We start from the raw sequence: 24,078 nt of genomic DNA on the forward strand, positions 1-24,078 counted from the left end.
GTATTTCAACAAGATGAGTTTTGTTTCCTATAAATCACTGTGCCTTAACATAATGATTTAACTAATCTCTAAAGCACATTTAGTTTATTTCAAATGGTGTTGCAATAAACCGTTTTCCATATTTGTGCACCACTCTGATGACGTCTTCAGGATAAATCATACAAATGAACACTGGACCAAATTAAATGAATATAATAAAACCTCTGGTGCATGCTTAGCTACTCAGTCATGTCTGACTCTTTGCAACCCCATGGACTGTTGCCCACCAGACTCCTTTGTCCATGGAGATTCTCCAGGCAAGAATACTGGAATGGGTTGCCATGCCCTCCTCCAGGGTATATTCCCAACTCAGGGATCAAACCCAGGTCTCTTGCATTACAGGCGGATACTTTACTGTCTGAGCCACCAGGGAATCCCAAGGCCTCTGGTACCTATTTCCAAAGTGCCCTGTGGAAACATGACCCAGCTTCCTCTTATGCTGCAGATATATCAGAGTCCCGTCTTCCCACAGCTTCACTAGGCTTGGCTTTTCTCACTCTAAAAATTGTTCCCATCAAAATGTCATTTAACATGAGTCTGTTTTCTAAGGAAAGAGTGCTAACGTTGGAACATAGAGCTTTTCAAACGAACAAGTTCAAGAGTACCTTGTTGCCATCAGCTTTAACAGCCACTTCTCTCTATCGGAGAGAAAAGCCTGTGATACCAGTGCAATTATTCCTTCATGGCAGTGGCTTACAGTGGGACTCTGAGGCACCTTCTCTTAAATGGTTTTCAAATATTGAGGCAATATTTTAAATACCTAGGTTATCCTTATTTGACTCCTATTTTCTTTTATATATAGCAGTTCTTTAGCTGGTTTCTGCTGAAATGATGTAGAATTCAAATCAATAGAATATAAATGTAAATAAATAAAATAGTTTGGATTCCTACATATTCTCTGTGGTATCTAATCAACACTTCAATCATTTAACACTGGTAACATTGCTTTTTATTTTTGCTACATGTTGTTGTATAAATTCCACATGCCACTTAATCCTTGGCGGTGTAGCCAGGTCAGGGACCCTGGAACAGAACGGAACTGAACCTGATTGCTGACAGTGAGCTCTCCATTAAGTTGTAAATGTCTCTACTGTTCTCTTCTACAGAAGTAACCTTCTCTTAACTCTTTTTGTACTTCCAATGTCTAGCACTTGTTCATTCATTCTTCAAATGTTTGTTACATACCTGTTACATGTCAGTCACTGTTCTACATGTTAGAGATATAGTGATAAAACAATAAGAATGATAATCATAATTACAGCAGACACTTAAAAAGCCTTATTTCATGTCAGGCATTGTTCAAAATTGTTTTATATATATTAACACAATCAAATCTCTCAATAGTCTATGAACTAGCCATTATAATTACTTTCATTTTACAGATGAGAAAAGCATGTCTCCAAGAGGGTAAAAAAACTTGACCAAAGTCATTGACCTAATTGTAGAAGAGGCAGAAATCAAAGCCAAATGATTTGGTTCCAGAGACTCTTAACCACTCAGCCCTATTGCTTCTTTCAAATGGACATAGTCCCCGCTCCCACGAGACTCACATTCTACTAGAACATAGCTATTTATGAAATAAATGGATAGAAAACTAGACCCATGCAGAGTGGGAATGTTGCGGGACTACAGGCAAGGGAAACACAGTTGATGACAGCAGCCTTTAGACAGAGAAATAACAAAAATGATAGTAATAATAATAAGAGCTAACATTTATTTAACACCTGTATGTCATATATCTTGGAAATACCATGTATATATTTTGACGTAAGTTACATAATTGATCCTGGTTATAGCTCCATGGGGCTTCCCTGCTGGCTCAGATGGTAAAGAATCTGCCTGCAATGCAGGAGACCTGGGTTCGATCCCTGGGTCTGAAAGATACACTGGAGAAGGGAATGGCTACCTACTCCACTATAATTCCATGAGGTAGACATTAATAATTAGACCTATTTGGGGAAAAACTAATATCTGAAGAGGTTAACACAGCAACAAAGAGGTCACACAGCCCCCAAATAGCTAAGTTATCAGTCGGATTACAGTCCTACTGAAAAGACGAAAATGAGACAGTCCTTGAGTGTTGCTTCCTAGGGTTTACATTATCTATTCTTTCTTCCTTTAGGAGAACAGAGTCTCTTTCTAAGTTTGCATATAGAAGTGATGTGAATGCCTAAGTGTTATACAAGCCTGAGCAATCATTACCCTTCTTGCTGAATCCAGTGATGACAACATATTGCATCAGCCAAATACACTGACAAAGCCAAAAATAAATAAAATGGAAAGTAGCTTCATATATCTGTTTCTTCAAAACCTTGTTATATGTTTGACCAATCACTTTTTTTAAAGGATCACCACTTTTACCTAATGAATATTTACAAATAATGCTCATATATAATGGTTTAAAATGTACAGAAGTGTCTTATCTTACAAGATGGTTGCCTAAGGTGGCTCTGAATACTGTGACCACGTACCCTAGAATCCTCTATATTGAAAAAAGAGAAGAAGGGAAGAATTTATTGCCATGAACAGAGAGGATGACAAGCCAATGGATAAAGACCCTAAAGGCCAGAAACCGACTGGATTAGATTACAAGTGGCAAAAAAGCTCTGTTTCTGACAGGGGCTAACTGTCTCTCTCCCCAGGATATAGAAAGCACATAGCTCATTAGATTATCCGTGAAAAAGAGATGTGGCCAGCACTCATTAAATTGCATGTCCTCCATCTTTACGTTGAGCCTTGAAACAAGCTAGAAAATGTTACCTTTAAGTGTATTTTCTGAGAATGCCTCCCTTAACAGACTCTCAGACTACCAGGAAATAACCTTTAGAGCAGAAAACAGACGCTGAGGAGAGGTTGGAAGTGAGGAGTGAGGAAAGAGGATATTGGAGTAAATACTGGTAATTCAAAATAGTAGTAGTTCAGTCAGATTCTATTTGGTGACTATGAAGTGTTGGAAAATCTACACTGATTTCCATCATGGAAGAGGTGGTGTGATACTGGCAAAAGAATGTAGTGGTTAAGAGCACACGCTTTTGAGTCACACACACCAGGACTTGTCGTGGTCCTGACACTACCTAGCTGACTTTGTGAAATATATTTAACCTACTTAGCCTCAGTTTTGACATCTGTAAAATAGGTACGAGGATAACCATTGCCTCAAATGGGTTACTGATTTAAATATACTGATCCATGTAAAGTGGCAGGCTCATTAAAGTACTCATTATTGTTAGCTCCAGTTACTATTACTATTGTCATCATCCATCTCTCTGCTCAAGAAACAGGAATTCTTGGTGAAAATTTTCGCTGAGCATTTTCCTGTAAACATCTGCGAACTGATGAGTTTAATTAGAGTACTGTTGATGAGGCTTCTGTGTGGTCTTTTAAAAAATTCAGAATAGTACAGGATCTGGACCCAAAAAGTGCTCTTTTGTGCTGAAGTCTTCAAAATGTTTTTCACGAAAGTGGGTTTATTTGGGTTAATTATATGTGTGTATTATCCTCTGAACTCTCAAGATAAAGGGCCTACAGCTGGAGCTGATTGTACACAGAGAGAAGGGACATTATACTGATTGGCTGGGAGCTCTTGTCATTGTTTTTCATTGTTTTTTTCCTTTTCTTTTTCCTCTTTTTTTTTTGCATTAAGTATCTGCCTATCATGGTGAACACTGAGCAACTGGCCTGGTTTCAGAAAAAAAAAAATCATGTGGATTTGAATGAAGTGTTTCCGTGGGGTGTGCAACATAGAAGGGACACGTGTGCAGCCTGGCCGTGTATTTCAATAGGACAGGGGACCGAGGCCAAGACAGAGAGATGGGAGGTGAGATGACTCATTCTCTCAAATGGAAGAGGGAGCATGATGCTGACAAAGGAGGCTGAAGAAAGAGGTGCCCGGAGACTTGTAAGAAAGGAAGATGGCAACTGTTGTGGGAATTCAAATAAGTGTTAGCAAATACACATGTGATGGTACAAAGGTGGGAGGTGTGGGGGCATGAGAGGGTGTGATTGGAGAAATGAGCTATGTACAGATGGCGAGACAGACTTTTCCATATTCATTCAGGAAAAGCAACGTGGTGAGACGAACTGGGAATATTAGCGACATAAAAGTTGCACTAAGACATAGAACAAGGAAATGTGAGACTCTAGAAGCACTGTAAAAAAAAAAAAAAAAAAATTCCAGGCTCAGCTGGAAAAGAATCTGCCCACAGTGCAGGAGACTTGGGTTCGATCCCTGGGTTGGGAAGATCCCCTGAAGAAGGCAATGGCAACTCACTCCAGTATTCTGGCCTGGAGAATTCTGGCCTGAGTCACAAAGAGTCAGACAGGACTGAGCGACTTTCACTTTTTTGGGGCTTCCCTGATAGCTCAGTTGGTAAAGAATCTGCCTGCAATGCAGGAGACCCGTGTTCAATTCCTGAGTCGGGAAGATCTGCTGGAGAAGGGATAGGCTACCCACTCCAGTATTCTTGGGCTTCCCTTGTGGCTCAGCTGGTAAAGAATCTGCCTGCAATGCAGGAGACTGGGTTTGATCCTTGGGTTGGGAAGATGACCTGGAGAAGGGAAAGGCTATCCACTCCAGTATTCTGGCCTGGATAATTCCTTGGACTGTACAATCCATGGCGTTGCAAAGAATTGGACATCACCAAGCAACTTTCACCTCACTTAAAGTTAACTTTTCAAAAAGAAGCAAAGTAGATAATCACTATATTGTAAAGACAATTAAAAAGGGGACCAATCTACTATAGTAAGGTCAATGATATGAAAATAAATATGCATAAACCAAAGACTGAAATCTTTGCAGCTCATTGCAATTAACTGTAAATTAAATTTTATTTACAACAAATAAAGTTTGTTTTAAAAATAACTATGAATACATAAGATATGTTAATAATGGTTACTCTGGATAATATTTTCTTATGCAATGAACATGCATTAGTAACGGTTAGAACAAAATTAATTCTATTTTTCAAATGAACAAGAACAAAAACCTTAAATAAGGGAGAATGGAAATTAAGTGCAGTAGCCTCTTTATGAAACTCACATAATATGATCTGATGAGTAACAGAAAATGGGAATGGGAAAGAAGGAAGTTGATTTATCATGCCCAGTGACTAGTTAGATTTATGAGAAATAATAGCCATATTTAAAACCTAGGTGCTTCTAAAAATGAAGGCAACCTGGTATAATGAGAGTAATTTTGAATGTAGACTCTGATCTGCTATCAATTTCTAGTTTTATGAATTTTGTCAGTTAACATATTTACTGAGTATTAATTTTCTTCTAATCATATACGGATGCGAGAGTTGGACCATAAAGAGGACTGAGTGCCAGATAATTGATACTTTTGAATTGTGGTGCTGGAAAAGACTCTTAAGAGTCCCTTGGAAAGCAAGGAGATCAGTCAATCCTAAAGGAAATCAACCCTGAATAGACACTGTAAGGACTGAAGTGAAAGCTGAAGCTCCAATACTCTGGCCACCTGATGCAGAGAACCGACACTGGAAAAGGCTCTGATGCTGGGAAAGATTGAAGGTAAAAGGAGAAGAGGGTGGCAGAGGAGCAGATGTTTAGATAGCATCACTGACTCAATGGCCATGAATCTGAACAAACTCTGGGAGATGGTGAAAGACAGGGAAGCCTGGCATGCTTCAATCCACGGGGTTGCAAAGAGTTGGATGTGACTTAGGACTGAACAACAACATGTTTACTAAATATTAATTTTCTTCTGTGTAAAATAGGGTAATACTGATCGATTTACTTGTGTTTTTGAGAATTAAATGATAGCATGAACCTGAAAAGACACTATAATATAAAGCAGCATATGAATAACAATCAAACTTCATAATCAAACATAGTGCTTCTGTTGATCCTAATGTTGGAAACAGTTTTTTCCCATTCAGGGTTCTTTCTATGAAAACGATCTTATAAAATACTGACTCCTGCAGTGGCTCTATCCATCTTGAAGACTGACCTTCTGAAGGGCAAAGATTAGATCGTTTTCATCTTTGTATTCCCTTAGCTGATATACTGTAAATTGAGGCACTTAATAAATATTGAAATATCCACTAAATAAGTTTGAAAAAATAATGTGGCATATAAAGGAAAAGTAATAAAAATTTCCTATTTTAAGGAAGAATGAGGCATTTGTGTTGTGCTTCTATTTTACATTTGTGGGCTGACTCAGAGAGGAAAGGATAAAGAATGAAGGTCATTTTATTGGACACTCACTCTGTGTCAGGCATGGGATATAAGAATGAAAGACTGGGACAAAACATGAGTGTCAGGTCACATCAGCTTATAAGGGACATAATCAAAGCTTCAACAGCGTGATTTCTTCCTTCTTCATTAATCATTGATGTGTTTCTTAACCTTTCATTCCATAGACAGAGAGACAGCAAGTGCCAGCGATGTTTTGGCTGACTCCAGCTTTCTCTATGGCAGCGGTCAGCAAATGAACAGCATGATAGGGACTCCAGGGCAATCCGCTGGGTGCGGGAAGAAATATTAAAATTTTTATTAATGTTTATCACGTTGATCTTCACCTATTTTTTTTGTGCATGCTCAGTAGCTAAGTCATGTCTGACTCTTGCGACCCCAAGGACTGCAGTTCACCAGGCTCCTCTGTCCATGGGATTTTTCAGACAATACTGAAGTGGGGTGCCATTTCCTACTTCATTTTCTTTTGTGAGTAGGTATGGTTTAAAATGTGCATAATATGTTACCATAACAACATATGAATGCAGTTTAAAGTAGAGAAATATATACTAGAGAGAACTTTTTGTGTTTTACTGATGGGGTGTGCTATTAAAAGAATTTTAAAACTACTCCTCTGTAGTAACTACCAATATATGATGACTAGAGCAAGTTTTACTAACAGGGTTATTAAACTGAATATAAGCAAAAGAAATAATATAATGGAAGGCTTTACTCCTTTATATAAAGGCTCTTTATGTTAAACCCTTTAATCCTTAAATAAAATATATCATTGTATTTGCATTATGTTGTAATTTTAATGCACTTGAGAGAAATTAAAAGGGAGTCCAAGAAATAATGCTTCGCTGGTGGCTCAGTGGTAAGGAACCTGCCTGCTAATGCAGGCAGGAAACCGTGGGCTCAATCCCAGGGTTGGAAAGATCCCCTGGAGAAGGAAATGGCAACCCACTCCAGTGTCCTTGCCTGAGAAACCCCATGGACAGAGGAACCTGGGGAGCTACAGTCCATGAGATTGCAGAAGAGTCAGACACGGCTTAGTGACTAAACAGTGACAACAACAACTAGGAAATAAATATCCAGTTTTTTTTCTTAGTGTTTCAGACACGGCTTAGTGACTAAACAGTGACAACAACAACTAGGAAATAAATATCCAGTTTTTTTTCTTAGTGTTTCAGAAGGTAATCTAACTACAGGAGATAGAGTCTGAAGGGTGAACTATTTCTAAATGCTTTTCAACCCATAACTGGAAATTGCTTAATGATGCTAAACCAGCTAGCTAGAATGAGCATTAGTTACCTCGGAAATTACCCTCAGGAGAAGCAGTGGAGCAACAGAGCCGTGTAGGATAGGATTAAGTTAAGGCAGGACTGTGGTTCTTAACCTGGCCATGCATTATTAACATACTCATTTCAGAAAACTTAAAAAAAAATAAAAATGAGACATGGCTCCTACCTCAGAGATTTCTGCTTTGATTATTCAGAACTGACTGAGGCCTGGGGATGCAGAGCATCCAAGAGCTAACCATGACATTCAAACATATAACCAAGATTGAGAACCAGAGGGGCTGAGCAAACTGCTGAAAGGACTGTGGTTTTAGAAAATTGTTATCTGGGTCTGAATCTAGTCTCGCAATTTATTCATTATATAATATTGAAAGTCTGTTTGCATCTTTGAGGTCCAACTTTCTCTTCCAGAAAGTAAGACGAGCAGCAATGACTGCCCTATCCCCCCTCAAGTGTTGGAGTCAGGAGGTGCTGGGGGTGAAAGATCTTTTTAAAGAGGAAATAGTGTCTTGGTAGGAGGAAAGAGCTCTGTGCAGAGGCAGTTATAGCTTTCAGTTCTTATCTAAGGTTGGTCTAAACCGAGTGCTTTAAAGTTCTTTTCATTATTCAGATAATGTCTACATATCTGCATGGTCTTCAAGATGATTTTCTTATTGATATTTGCATGAAACAAAGTGATAGTGGGTCGTCACAACTAATACTCATTCAGACTATTAAACTGTTTCTACTCATCCTCCCTAAATCTATTTATGTCCTCACCATACGATGTAGATTTTGGAATAAAAATAAGAGATGCTCACACATAGCACATCCCAGAGTGACTCCACTAAAAACTAGGTGTCTCATAAGTGTCCCTTAAAAAAAAAAAAAAGTTTCATAATAGAATATATTTGAAAGCTATGGTACTAATCAAAGTTAAATTAGTTCCTTGACTGGAAGACTTCACAGACTCCGAAACACGCTAAAGTTTGTTGAGAATCTACAAGAGAGATGAGATACCAGTTGACTTATTTGACTATAGATCCTTTTCAATGTTTTTCTTAAATTTTACTTATTTACTTATGGCTGTGCTGGGTCTTCATAGATGCATGCGGGCTTTCTCTAGCTGGGGCAAGTAGGGGCTACTCTCCAGCTGTGGTCCAAGGGCTTTTCACTGCAGTGGATTCTTTTGCTGTGGAGTATGGGCTCTAGGACAATGAGCTTCATCACAAATACGAAGTCCGTGTGTCCTAGAGCCCATCTTAGTAGCCTTTTGGTATGTGGAATCTTCCCAGACCAGGGATCAAACTTGTGTCTCCTGCATTGGCGGGCAGATTCTTAACCACTGGACCACCAGGGAAGTCCTATAGATCCTTTTCATGTGATATAGGCATGAGACTAGTATTTTAAAACATACTTAGGTAACACTGATCTAAAGCAACCAAAGATGGATGTGACTTGCCCAAGATCAATTAGGTAGAGTTAATGCTGGCTGCCTGGGACTTCAGTCTAGTGATCTTATCTTTGAGTCCATTGCTATTCCTTATTATTTCAATGCCTCATTTACCTTTCCTCTTGTCTACTGGCTTCCCTTTAAGCAAAGGAAACAGACCTTCTTTCTGTAAAAGATGTAAAAGTTCTCTTACTGACAGTTTTTTCTTCAAATGTCAAGCAAATCTTGCAGAAAAGAGAGACTAATGTAAATTTCAAACCACGATGTGACAAGGGGCTTTACTGATTAACAGTTGTGATAGAGAAGACAATTAGATGACCCTAGTATGTGTGTGTTGCGTGTGGTAAGCCGCTTCAGTTGTGTCCAACTCTTTGTGACCCCATGGACTGTAGCCACCAGGCTCCTCTGTCCACAGGATTCTCCAGGCAAGAATGCTGGAGTGGGTTGCCATTTCCTCCTCCAGGGGATCTTCCAGACCCAAGGATCAAATCTGGGTCTTTTACATCTCCGACTTTGGCAGCAGTTTCTTTACCACTAGCTCCAACATTGAGCTCCAATACATTGGCCACCTGATGTGAAGAGCTGACTCACTGGAAAAGACCCTGATATTGGGAAAGACTGAAGGCAGGAAAAGGGGATGACAGAGGATGAGACGGTTGGATTGTATCACCAACTCAATGAACATGAGTTTGAGCAAACTCCGGGAGTTGGTGATAGACAGGGAAGCCTGGCGTGGTGCAGTTTGTGGGGTTGCAAAGAATTGGATATGACTTAGTGACTGAACAACAACAGATTCAAAGTTTCTGGTATTGTGCAAAACAAGATGAAGATCACATTTCTGTCACATATGTGGTTCTATATATCACTGTGGCAGGGCTTATTAAAAACCACTGTGTAAAAATAAATGAAAGAATTGGAAAATTATCAATACTGTTAACCTCTGACCATCTGTTCTATGAAGTTCAAGGCCAACAGGTAATCTATTCAGTCCAAGACTACAACACTAATCTACTGGTACAATCCATTAAAATCAGATGTCACTGGCACTTGAAAATATAATTTAAAAAAAACAAAATAAAATTGTAGAGAATGATACTAAATGCCAAGTAGCAGGGGAAATTTAATATAAGACACATCCAAAATAGCTCTGCTATTTTGATAAGGAGAATATATACCACACATCTGTGTGACCCATGAAACATCAGAGAGGTCCGATGTTAAGGTCACTTTATTTAAAACACTAAGGGGCTTATTGCAAAGGTGACAGGAAATAAATATAAAGGTCAGATGCAATAATCCTGCCTTTTTAAAAGTGGAGGAATAATATTATCAAGAATCAAAAGAGGTTTTGATAAAAGGGTAATCTTTGCAGAGGATAAATGGATGTACGGCAAAATTTACTGCAAGAGTGTCAGGCAAAGCACAAAACATCTTAAAAGATGGAGACGTGGAGAACGGGCAAGGCATAACTTTTCAAACAAATGTGGAGGAGGAATTAGCATTCATCACTGAGTTTCTAAGGGAGGAAGATTTAATAAACGTAGAGATGTACAGGGAAACACATTTTGATTTTATTTTAAGGAAAATGATGGTTAGTATCTAACAGATAGCTCCGAGAACTCATTCAGTTCTCCATCCTTAGAGAGTTCTAGCAGAGGTGAGAGAGTACTTCCCAGGGCTGTGTTTCTGTGGTATTCTGATGTATCAAATGACAGTTGGAATAAGATAACATATAAGATAGATATCTTTCAGTTCTGAGATACAAGAAACACTTAGGGGAAAAAGTAACCAATTTTCATTTGACGAACTGAAGGGTATATTATTAAGGATCTCCCCACCACCACCAAAAGATCATGCCCTCATGGCAGGGAAGATGCTGGAAAACTTCCTGAATTAGGGTGATCTAGCCACAGAAGTCTAAAGAAGTTAATGGAGTTTCACTTTAGGTCAGTTTACTTACAGAACTATGAATGAATTTTTCCTAAGAAGCAAGAGAAGGGAGTGGCACAAATTGTTTTAGAAAAAAGAATATCTATTTAGAGAAAAACAGTGTGGTACAGCTGGTAAATCACAGAATCTAAATTATTCACACTTCCTTTGGAGAAGAAGATTAGGAGAGGAGAAAGATGAAGAAGATATAAATGCAGGGTAGTAAAGGGAAGAAGAGGTGGAAGGGAGTGACATAAGAAGAGAATTAATAAATACTTTAGTTGAAGCAAGATAATTCGTCTTTTGGGGAGGTTTCTGTGATTTTTTTTTTTTTTTCCTGTATGCTCTCTCTCAGGGTCATTTTTCTTTCAGAATTTCATAAAATGAATCATTTTCTTTCATTTCCAGATTCAGCTTGGCAGTTGCCTTGGAACTACTAATTAGGTTTTACTTATGTAAGAGGAGAGAGACCTATTATTGTTGAAGGTTCATTTTTTTTAAAAAAACTATGCTTTAACATTCAAAACAGTTAAGGATTATGTCACAGCTATTTTGGAAATCATTATATCTACAATGAATCTCAAGAAAATGATAGTGGAAAAACAGCTTGGTGCCTGGAAAACCCTTGGACAGAATTATTTAGACTTTGAGGTTTTCTATTATTTTTAAGAATTTGAATATAAAGCTAAAAATTTAAACAGAACTTCAAGATATCAGCACACTTCTAGCATGACATTGTAATAGCAGCAGTTGAAGAAATACAAGAAGAGGTCCAGAACAGTTATCTACATCCAAATTCTTATAGAACAATGAGCCAAAGGTCAAAACAATCACTAACTATGACACACTGTGGGAGAGGATGGCAAACCGCTCCAGTATTTTTGCCGCGAGAACTCCATGAACAGTATGAAAAGGCAAAAAGATATGAAAGTTCCAGAAAATGAGCCCCACAGGTCAGAAGGCATCCAATATGCTCCTCGGGAAAAGCAGAGGGCAATTACTAATAGCTCCAGAAAGAATGAAGAGGCTAGGTCAAAGAGGGAATGATGCTCAGTTGCGGATATGTCTGGTGGTGAAAGTCAAGTCCAATGCTGTCAAGAATAGTATTGCATAGGAACCTGGAATGTTAGGTGCATGAATCAAGATAAACTGGAAGTGGTCAAGCAGGAGCTGGCAAGAGTGAACATCGCTATTGTAGGAATCAGTGAATTTAATCCAGATGGCTATTACATCTGCTGCTATGGGCAGGAATACTTTAGATGAAATGGAGTAGCCCTCAAAGTCAACAAGAGAGTCAGAAATGCAGTACTTGGGTGCAATCTTAAAAATGACAGAACGATCTCAGTTCATTTCCAAAGCAAAGTATTCAACATCACAGATCCAAGACTATGCCCCAACCACTGATGGTTCTGTGAAGACCTACAAGACCTTCTAGAACTAACACCAAAAAAAGATGCCCTTTTCATCAAAGGGGATTGGAATGCAAAAGTAGGAAGTCAAGAGATACCTGGAATAACAGCTAAGTTTGGCCTCGGTGTACAAAAATGAAGCAGGGCAAAGGCTAATAGAGTTTTCCCAAGAGAACACACCAGTCACAGCAAACATCCTCTTACAACAACATGAGAAGACTCTACACATGGACACTACCAAATCAGACTGATTATATTCTTTGCAGCCAAAGATGGAGAAGCTCTGTACAGTCAGCAAAAACAAGACTGGGAGTTGATTGTGGCTCAGATCATGAACTCCTTATTGCCAAACTCAGACTTATATTGAAGACAGTAAGGGAAACCACCAGGCCATTCAGGTATGACCTAAATCAAATCCCTTACAATTATACAGTGGAAGTGAGAAATAGATTCAAGAGATTAGATCTGATAGACAGCATGCCTGAAGAACTATGGATGGAGATTCATGTCAGGAGGCAGTGAAAAAGACCATCCCCAAGAAAAAGGAATGCAAAAAGGCAAAAAGGTTGTCTGAGAGGGCTTGCAAATAGCTGAGAAAAGAAGAGAAGTAAAAATCAAAGGAGGAAGGGAAAGATATACCCAACTGAAAGCAGAGTTCCAGAGAAGAGCAAGGAGAAGTAAGAAGGCCTTCTCAAATGAATGATTCAAAGAAGTGGGAGAAAACAATAGAATGGGAAAAAACAGAGATCGTTTCAAGAAAATTGGAGAGATCAAGGGAACATTTCATGCAAGAATGTACACGACAAACGTCAAGGACCTAACAGAAGCAGAATAGATTAAGAAGAGGTGGCAAGAAAACACAGAGAACTATACAAAAAAGGTCTTAATGATCCGGATAACCGTAATGGTGTGGTCACTCACCTAGAGCCAGACATCTTGGCGTGCAAAGTCAAGTGGGCCATAGGAAGCACTACTATGAACAAAGCTAGTGGAAGTGATAGAATTCCAGCTGAGCTATTTCAAATCCTAAAATATGATGCTGTTACAGTGCTGCACTCAATATATCAGCAAATTTGGAAAACTCAGCAGTGGCCACACGACTGGAAAAGGTCAGTTTTCATTCCAATCTCAAAGAAAGGCAATGCAGAAGAATGTTCAAACCACCATACAACTGCACTCATTTCAAGTAATGTTCAAAGTCCTTCAAGCCAGGCTTCAACAGTACATGAACTGAGAACTTCCAGAAGTACAAGCTGGGTTTAGAAAAGGCAGAGGAACCAGAGATCAAATTGCCAACATTCACTGGATCATAAAGAAAGAAAAGGAATTCCAGAAAAGCATCTACTTTTGCTTCATTGACTATGCTAAAGCCTTTGTGTGGATCACAGCAAACTGTGGAAAATTCTTAAAGACATGGGAATACAAGACCATCTTACCTGCCTCCTGAGAAGCCTGTATGCAGGTTAAGAAGCAATAGTTAGAACTGAACATGGAGCAACGGACTGGTTCCAAATTGGGAAAGGAGTATGACAAGGCTGAACATCATGTGAAATGCCAGGCTGGATGAATCACAAGCTGGAATCAAGATTTCTGGGATAAATATCAATAACTTTAGATATGCAGATGATACCACGCTAATGAGAGAAAGTGAAGAGGAACTAAAGAGCCTCTTGATGAGGGTGAAAAAGGAGAGTGAAAAATCTGGCTTAAAACTCAGTATTCAAAAACTAAGATCATGGCATCTGGTCCCATCACTTCATGGCAAATAGAAGAGGAAAAAGTGGAAGCAGTGACAGGTTTTATTTTGGGGTGTCCAAAATCACTGCTGACAGTGGCTGTAGCCATGAAATTAAAAAGACACTTGTTCCTTGGAAAGAAAGCTGTGACAAACCTAGACAATGTATTAAAAAGCAGAGACATCACTGTGCCAACAAAAGCCCATATAGTCAAAGCTATGGTTTTTCCAGTAATCATGTACAGATATGAGATTTGGACCAGAAAGAAGGCTGATTGCCAAAGAATTGATGCTTTTGAATTATGATGCTGGAGTAGACACTTGAATGTCCACTGGGCTGCAAAGAGATTAAACCAGTCAATCCTAAAGGAAATCAGCCCTGAAAACTCACTGGAAGGACTAATGCTGAAGCTGAAGCTTCAATATTTTGGCTACCTGAGGCGAAGAGCCAATTCATTATAAAAAACCCTGATGCTGGGAAAGACTGAAGGCAAAAGGAGAAGAGGGAACAGAGGATGAGATGGTTAGTTAGCATTACTGACTCAACTGGACATGAATTTGAACAAACTCTAGGAGATAGTGAAAACCAGTGGAGCCTGGCAGGCTGCAGTCCACGAGGTTAAGAGGTAGACAAGACTTAGCGACTGAACAACAACGACATGACACGTTACTCTCGTCATCTTTCAATTTAGTACTATGTAGAATATGAATAGCACAGTTCCTTCCACTTCTAAGTCAAGAAACAATAAAAAAATAAAATTTGTTGGAGGAAGTTGCCTTATGTCCAAATAATCCCTTCCTGTTTCAGAAGCAAAACATCAAAAGTACCAACTTTCACATTGATGGTAATAAAAAACAAGCAAACACATTTCAGAACATCTCAAGAATGAAAATGGTATTTCTACTATATACCCCATGGCCTATAAATAACGGCTATCTTCTTCTTGTTGTCCATTTGCTAATTGTTGTTGTCCCTGAAACCCCATGGACTGCAGCATACCAGGCTTCCCTGTCTTAAACTTAAAATTTGCTAAGAAGGTAGATCTTCTGTTATGTGTTCTTACTATTTACATGGACAAAATAATAATGATAAGAAGAAGAAACTGTGGGAAGTGATGGATAATTTTATAGCCTTGAAGGTGGTGATAGTTTCGTTAGTATGTACTTATCTTCAAAGCCATGGAGTTTTATATATTAAATATGTACAGCTTTTTACATGTCAATCATACCACTAAATTGCTTTAAAAACAGAAAACAAAATTGCAGTGACTTTAAGTGGTAAAGAAACCAAAACTTTCAGTTGTGACTTTGACTAAAGTCACATTTTTTTGCCCATTCAGTTTGACCATACTTTTTCTGCTGACCGAGTTCCTTCCTAAGTAGTGGCTATTGCCTGGTACATGACTGGTGCTCAATCTATTACTTTTTAGATAAAGAAAGGAATGAATGAATGATGAAGGAAGGAAAGAATTGTGATACTGGAGAAGACGCTAGGAAGGAAGTCTTCCTTTCTCAGGACTTTCTTGAGAATCTCTTGGACTGCAAGGAGATCAAAGGTAGGAAGGAAATAATTGACTAACAAATTCTAGGAAACACAAGCAAAGACCACGTTTGGTGGTTACAAGCATTTGAAATCCCATTTTGTCCATTGCTAACTCTAAGACCATGGCCAAGCTAGTAAACCGCTCTATACCTCAGTTTGCCTCTGCTTATAAAAGAGGCTGTTGTGAAAAGTACATGCTACATTACAGAAAAGCACTTTTAAAAGAACATGGAGCTTAGTAAATGCCAAATAAATGCTAGCTATCAAGATTAGTATTAAGCTCTTATCCACATAATTCAATCAAAAATCATTGACACCTATGAAATTAAGCCAGTGGGACCACAAACAACCTGTCTAGAGTCCCTGGATGTGGGCACAATGAACCTTGAAGTTCAACCTCCAAAGCTTACTCATGTCTTAGAAATTACTATTCTGTTGAAATGGTATAGGTTGATCCTTCCTAAACACTTCTCATGAAAGTATTGCAGACACTGGCTCCCTGTGATAAAGACTCAAGACCCTAGTTTACAAGGGCATACATATGACTGGATATCCTTCTTGAGAGTTATCTTTCATTGATTTTCAGTATATTATTGTCCTGTAGACATGATATAAAACAGCAAATGAAGATGAAACAGTTTTACTACATGCAATCCCCCCAGTATACTGCTTATAACTGCCTACATTCTGCTTTGCCTGCATGTGTGTGTGCTAAGTTGCTTCAGTCGTGTCTGACTCTTTGTGACGCTATGGACTGTAGCCCGCCAGGCTCCTCTGTCCATGGGATTCTCCAGGAAAGAATACCGGAGTGAGTTTCCATTTTTTTCCTCCAGGGTATCTTCCTGACCCAGGGATTGAACCCACATATCCTGTGTTGGCAGGCAAGTTCTTTACCACTAGCACCCCCTAGTTATATAATAAACTCCACGGCTCAGAAAGGGTGGTTGTGTGTTGGTGTCAACCACTGTTTAAGACTCCTAAAGCATGCAAGCCACTGGCAAATAAAATAGTAGTAAATCTGTCTGAAAGGAGAAGAGGAAGGATCCATTTATACATGTGACAGAACTCAAATTATGAATCCTTGGAAGTCAAGGGCTGTGTCTACGCTGGTTGAACAAAGGAACACAGAGTGGCACAGAAATGTGCATACCAATAAAGCAGATAGTGTTACTCCCTTTGCTATGCAAAGCCTACCTCTCTACCAGTCTGGATTAAGTAGTCTCTCTGGCTGATAGGAGCTGGATTTTATTGGAAGAACAACATATAATCTCTATGCCTATGGAAGCTGATGAAAACTTAGATTTCTGCTTTTAAAATATCAGCAAATCAGATCCAATTATACCTGTACTTCTGATATCTCTTACAATGAAATTTGCTCTCTCTTCTTTTCTATTTCTACCAAGGTGACTGCTATGGACTGAATTGTGCTTTCTCCTCCCAAATTCTTATGTTGAAGTTCTAACCCCCAACCTGACTGTATTTGGGGGTAGGGTCTTTAGGGGGTAATAAATTGGGCTTCCCTGATGACTCAGATGGTAAAGAATCCACCTGCAATGCAAGAGACCTGGGTTAGGAAGATCCACTGGAGAAGAGAATGGCAACCCACTCCAGTAATCTTGCCTGGGAAATCCCATGGACAGAGGAGCCTGGTGGGCTACAGTCCATAGGGTCACAAAAAGGCGGATACAACTGAGCGACTAAACACAGCACAAGGTTATTAATTAAATGACTTGAGGGTGGAGTGTTAATCTAATAGGACACATGACCTTATGAGTAGAGAAAGATCTCTCAGGACAAGCACAGACAAAAGGCCATAGGAGGAAGCAGCAGGAAGACACTTGTCTGCAAGCCAAGACGAGAGACTTCACTAGAAACTGGATGGGCCAGAACTTTGCTCTTAAGTTTCCCCACCTCCAAAACTGTGAGAAAATAAAATCTGTGTTGTTTAAGTCACCTAGACTCTGGTATCTTGTAACGGCGGCCTAAAATGACTATGACAGTCATACACTGGGAAACAGCTTTATAAATACACACATAGCTTGAGTCACACTCACCATTAGCAGTCTGTCTCCTACTTGCAACCTTCCATCTTTCTGTGCAGCTCCTCCGTCGATAATTTTAGTGACATAAATGCTATTGTCTCCAGGAATGTGCTGGTTTCCCACACCTCCTGCGATACTGAAGCCTAAACCTACAGAAAAGGAACAGAAAAACAAGCCTTGTATTGGTTTAAGAAAGTTATTAGTCACACTTCAACAGTCAAAAAAAATTAATCTTTCATTTGTCACAACAGTAATAAATAGCAATAAATTCTATTCCAATCAACTCTGCTCTTTAAATATTTGAAAGCTTGCTGATTAATGCTAATAAAGCAGAACACTAGTCCTGCCCAAGTTTAGTCTATGGGCTCATCTTTGTTGATGCTGTTGTTACTCTAGCATAGCAAACAGAAGTACTGCCAATCATTTGGATAGAGACCTAGATATTTTTGACATTTCAAAATGAAAAGTTCAGCCATTTGAACATTTGACAAATTGAGATAAGAGCCATGAGGAAGATACATTGGATATCGGTGTAATAATTTCGGAGAGAAGATAAGGATTTGTTCATTGCTTGCCCTTCATGTTGCCTTCTCTGGGCAACTTGTCATATTTTCAGACTTCCTGGCACTTCCTGTTATTAACTTGTAGTTAAAAAAGAATGAACATAAATGAATTATCCCTGAACACAGTCTAAAGAATAAAGAGATTATATACTTTGACTATATTATTTTTATAGCAAACCATGAAATATCAAATCATTTTTAAACATGGAAATTATCCATTTTGAGAGAATAATTTTACACTGCTATGGCATACAAATTTTGTCCAGTTTTATTGATATATAATTGACATAGTACTGTATAAGATTAAGGTATATAGCATGATGATCTGATTTATATACATCATGAAATGACTGTCATAATAAGTTCAGTGAACATCCATCATATATAGATACAAAATGAAAGAAACAGAAGCAAATTTTTCCTTGTGATGAGAATTCTTAGGATTTCCTCTCTTAACTTTCATATCTAATGTACCTCAGTGTTAATTATATTATGTTACATATTACACCCCTAGTATTATTTATCTTATAAGTGAAAATTTGTACCTTTGTGCCTTCACCTAACTGCCCCTTCTCCTCATCCCTCAACTCTTGGTAATCACAAGCTTGAGCTCTTCTTCTGTGATTGAGTTTGCTTGTTTTTGAAGTACAAGTGACCTACACTACTATGCTAGTTCCTATTTACAACATAGAGATTAGATATTTCTATACATTTCAAAATAATCACCATAATAAGTCTAGTTACAATATGTCGCTGTACAAAAATATTACATAGTTATTGACTATATTCTTCATATTGTACATTTCATAATCATGACTCATTTATTTTGCAGGTGAATGTTTGTACTTCTTAATCTTCCTCACCTATTTCTTCCCCACCCATCCACTTTTCTCTTCTCTGGCAACCACTTACTTGTTCTCTGAATTTAGAGCTGTTTCCATTTTGTTATGTTTGTTCATTTGTTTTATTTTTTAGATTTCGCATGTAAGTGAAATTATAAAGTATCTGTCTTTCTCTGTCTGACTTATTTCACTTAGAATAATATTGTCTAGGTCTATCCATGTTGTCACGAACTTTTATTTATATTAAACTATGGAATGATAACAAGAACAGAGCTATTAAAAAATCATTATGAGGCCATTTTAAAAGAATAACTGATGGACTCATTAAAAGTATAAGAACAAAAAAACCTTCTCATAATATGACTGAATACATATTCAGGACAATATTCATAGCATATATTTTCATTGTATTTGGAAATTATTATAATTGACATGCAAATTACTCAGAAAGGAAGATATAAATAAAAACTTTTGTTACTAAAGATAGAAAATTTCTGTAACTTATTTGTCTTAAGCAATTACCGCCCCTCCTCCAGTTTTAAAAAAATATCACACACTTTTTTTATGAGAAAATAATCATAAACATTTTTGGCACTTTATATAACAATAAAAAATACTCCATTTCACTATCCTTGCATTGAATAAATATTGAGTAGGGCTATACGCTGATTTTAAGATAGCATAAATAATTAGTTAATGGAAAAATAATGGCATGGTAAATTATAGAGTAACACCTCTGGAATGATACTTCAAGTGAAATGATTTTTTTTATTAAATTAACTATAATAGTTAACAATAAAAAGTAAATGGATTTAAATTGATGGGCACTTAAAATAAGTGTTATTTAATTTCCTACTAGAGGGGTGATTATTCTTTATTGATGTTTTGACATTGTATAGATCTATAAATGTATTTTTTTGCCTCATATTTAAAGAATTTGTATATCAAGTGAAAGATGATCAAGAGTAAATAAAATGTCCCCAACTGGCATTTTCTATGAAATTAAAAATACGTATCAGCTCATATTTTCCTAAACTGTTACTTCATATTTATATATGATTATAGGGAAGTTTAAGAAACATATCAATATTTACAAAAGCTTCATAGCCACATGCTAGGATCCATCTACTGCATTTACAATAGTACAAAAGTCATTCCAAACTGTGGACAAAAGGTTAAAGAAAACCCAGGGACTCTGATCCATATCTACTATGCCAACAGTAAATGCCACAGCCGGTCTGAGTTACAGAAGAGCTAAGAAAACAAATTACCACTGCAAACAAGGTTAAGTCCAACAAAGGGAATAACTATGTAGTTGACATTTGAAGTTGAAGCTTTTACCAAGACAATGAAATCACTATGGATACTGTAGACATAAATATATCAGCTAAAAAGGAAATAACTTTTCCCTCTAAGATTAGACTTAAGTACTTCTTAACTGGTGATTTTGCTTAAGATGAAGTAAAGTAATTTTAGTAAGAGCTAGAGAACTGCCCTAAAGGTACAGAACTAAACATTTCCCCTAATTTCTCTTACTTAGATGGAACATGGCTATATTTAAAAATAATCAATATTTGCTCAACATTCAACCATTCAATTTAACATGAGAAGTTAAATGTATAGCTTATGTCTATATCCAGAAGACAAGGTTATTTACAGGAGGAAGTATCCATCTGTGTTATAAAATAGAATATGGTCCTGTCTATCCATCCATCCATTCTTTTATTCATTCATTCACTCACTCATATATCAATTCATTCAACAAGCATCTCCTGAGTACCTACCATGCATTGTAAAACCAGCTGCTATTAACTGTAGCCAACATGAATGTAAAAAGATGGATTGACTAGAAACACTATAGAAATAATGATCTGTGAGTTCATATGAATATGTGTGGCTTAACCTGGCTGATGCAATGCTCTAAACTTAGACGATGGTATTGATTTTTGGAGGGCTCCTCTATGAAGACACATGTGGGCTAGCCCCACTGAGCAATAAGCCCAAATCCAAATCATGAGTTTGGAGGCACTGGCTTCCTTACACACACTCTGCTAAAATAGGGGTAGTCTGTCTACTTTATAGGACCATTGTCTCCCGTCATGTGGTCACACTTCATTCCTTCAATTCACTCTACACACATTGAGGACCTTGAACATTTCTAGAACACACCAGACACACTTCCATCTCAAGGCATTTGCTCTAGCTGTTACTGTTGCCTGGAACCCTCTGTCTTCAGGGTGTTGTTAAAATTTCAATTTCTCTGGAGGCCTGACTCTGACCCGTCCATTTAATAACTGTCCCCTAACAATCCACCCCACTTCCTTATCCTGCTCTATCCTCAATGTCCCTTAGTGCTTACCACCTTGTAATATGCTAGATAAATCATCTATATATTATATTTTTTTTTTATTGTCTTTTTGGTGAAAATATAAACTCCGGATGACAGGGAGTTTTAATGGCTTCACGCCATGCAGTAGAACAAGGGCATGTACATAGTTACCTCTTAAATACACATTTAAATGAAAGCATGGACAAGCAAATGAATAGAAGAGCACAAGGAAAGCCACCTGTCTCTGAGAAAGATTCCCCTTAGAGAGGAAGCTGGTGGCTTTAAAGAGAGAGGGACAGCTGAGAAAGTGATTGTCCTCATTTTGATCTGATAACTGTGTGGGGCAGGCCATTGCCTCACGTGCACTCTGGTTACCTCCCCATCTTAGTCTACACAGGGTTTATGGCCACCACTGGGGAGGCACGGGGGCAACAGCGGAGGCATCTCATGTCCTGACCGGCTACTGACTGTGTCACCTGCAGTCCCAACCTCCTAATCTGTCACAAGGGAATAAGCATATCTATGCTCTAGAGTAATTGGCACATAATAGAGATTCTTTTTTTCAAAACTTCTTTTAAAAATATTTATGCAGTTTTGAAAGGTTACATTACATTTGCAGTTATTACAAAATAGGTTCTTGTTAAAAAAAATATTTATTTGTTTGGCTGTGTTGGGTCTTAGGTGCGGCAGACAGGATCTTCCGCTGTGGTGTGAGGGCTTCTCTCTAGTTGTGGCTCATGAGCTTAGCTGCCCCAAGGCATGAGGGATCTTAGTTCTCCAGCCAGAGATAGAATCTGTGTCCCCTACATTGGAAGGTAGATTCTTTAACACTGGACCACCAGGGAAGTCGCACAAAATAGATTCTTGATAAATAAAAATTCTCTGCTTCAGTAAGCTCTCAAGTTGTTTGGAAAAACAAATGCCTAAATATCTTGACATAACTGAACTGGTTAGCATAAGTTCTATCATGGTACTATGATATGTGAGTACAGAGGGGACTATGACTTACTTCTTAGAAGAGCAGGAAAATCAACAAAAGGTTTAGCATTCGGGCTGGGTCTTCAATATTGAGTTTGAATTGATAAAAGAGAATGCATTTTTCAAACCAATACATCCAGACTGACTCAGTGACTAAAGAGTCAGCTGCCCTGACTTAGATCACAAAATGTTCATAAACTCCCAGCTCCCCTGTGTTGGAAAATGAGACAGAAATGCCTAGCAAACACTCAAAACCTATATTATGGTAAGACAGATAAGCTAGCTGTTGCTGCCGCTGCTGCTGCTAAGTTGCTTCAGTCGTGTCCAACTCTGTGCAACCCCATAGACGGCAGCCCACCAGGCTCCGCTGTCCCTGGGATTCTCCAGGCAAGAATACTGGAGTGGATTGCCATTTCCTTCTCCAGTGCATGAAAGGGAAAAGTGAAAGTGAAGTCGCTCAGTCGTGTCCGACTCTTCAAGACCCCATGGACTGTAGCCTATCAGGCTTCTCCGTCCATGGGATTTTCCAGGCAAGAGTACTGGAGTGGGGTGCCATTGCCTTCTCCGAGATAAGCTAGAGTGGTCCCTAACAAGATGAATACAATGACTAGTATCAAGATTTGATTAAGGAACACCGATTTTTGTTAAGTGACCAATTTAGAGAATTGGTTACAACACCGAAAAGATGTGTCTATGATAAACAAGCCCTGGATCATCAGGAGATAGCAAACTAACCAATTATAAAATAAACTCAGTGACAAGAGTTGGTAGGTCTCATCCTAAAAATTGACCCTAGCATTATTGACTGTGAAATGTTTGGCTATTAAGAATAATACTATACAAGCGTAGGCATGTGTCAGTATTACAGAAAGTGGACATAAAATGAGTATGAAAATCACAAAGGAAGTAAAATCAGTGGATATTTTAGTACTCTGGCAAAGGAAAAAAGCAAGTGAAATTTAAACACCTAATTCTCCAAATTAAAAACTGATCCATTTGACAAACATGTGATGTGCAAACAATTTCAGGATTACTTCCAGTGTATAAAGCTGGGTTCCTCTTTGCATATTGCCTGCATATCCCCAAATTGTATATCCTCAGGTCAACTTCAGGGATGCAGGCATACAGAATGGATTGTCTAAATGCTGTATAAAGCCTTTAACTTAACCTTTTCCAACAGTCTTTTCCTCCTCCTGTGAAAAAAAAGGACATGAAGAACCATCCCAGTTCACCCTTTCCCCTTGTCTGACTGTGCTGAGGAGCAGCTGTCAGCGAGAGATGGAGGCCTGAAGGAGGAAGCCTTGGGAACACAGACTGATACTGTGTGGGGGAAGCTTAGAATAAAACCCCTAAAGCTTGTAAGAGTCATGTGATTACAAAGTAGCCACATAGTCTGTTTTGGACAGTACAGTAGGAATTGAGTAAGGAAGGGACAGCGTCAAGGCTCTGAGTGCAGAGCCCACCATTTGTCCAGGGGGCCATGATTAGGGATGTGTTGATATTTGACCCCACAGCCATTTGAGATGAGCTGCTTTTCTGCCACTGTGTTTTCAAATTTATCCATGTCAAATGGCTCAGTAGTAAACAGTCCGCCTGCCAATGCAGGAGACACAGGTTCGACCCCTGATCCTGGGAGATCCCATATGTTGCAGAGCAACTGGGCCCGGGGCCACAACTGTCAAACCTGTGTTCTGGAGCCCCAGAGCTGCAACTACTGAAGCCCGGGCACCCTAGAGCCCATGCT

At 38.5% G+C, this 24,078-nt stretch overlaps 1 protein-coding gene across 12 annotated transcripts in view; it reads right to left on the reverse strand.

Annotated features, from left to right (window-relative positions):
- DLG2 (discs large MAGUK scaffold protein 2) overlaps positions 1-24,078 on the reverse strand; it is a 2,308,738-nt gene that overhangs the window by 593,391 nt on the left and 1,691,269 nt on the right. For all 12 annotated transcript variants that reach the window (XM_081536923.1, XM_081536915.1, XM_081536921.1 and 9 more), the window contains one exon: positions 17,635-17,771. In XM_081536923.1, coding sequence (XP_081393049.1) covers positions 17,635-17,771 — 137 coding nt within the window. The remainder of the gene's footprint in view (positions 1-17,634; positions 17,772-24,078) is intronic.

Source organism: Giraffa tippelskirchi, chromosome 10 (assembly GCF_054371585.1).
Source record: "Giraffa tippelskirchi isolate mGirTip1 chromosome 10, T2T-mGirTip1v1.2.pri, whole genome shotgun sequence".
Classification (NCBI taxonomy): domain Eukaryota; kingdom Metazoa; phylum Chordata; class Mammalia; order Artiodactyla; family Giraffidae; genus Giraffa; species Giraffa tippelskirchi.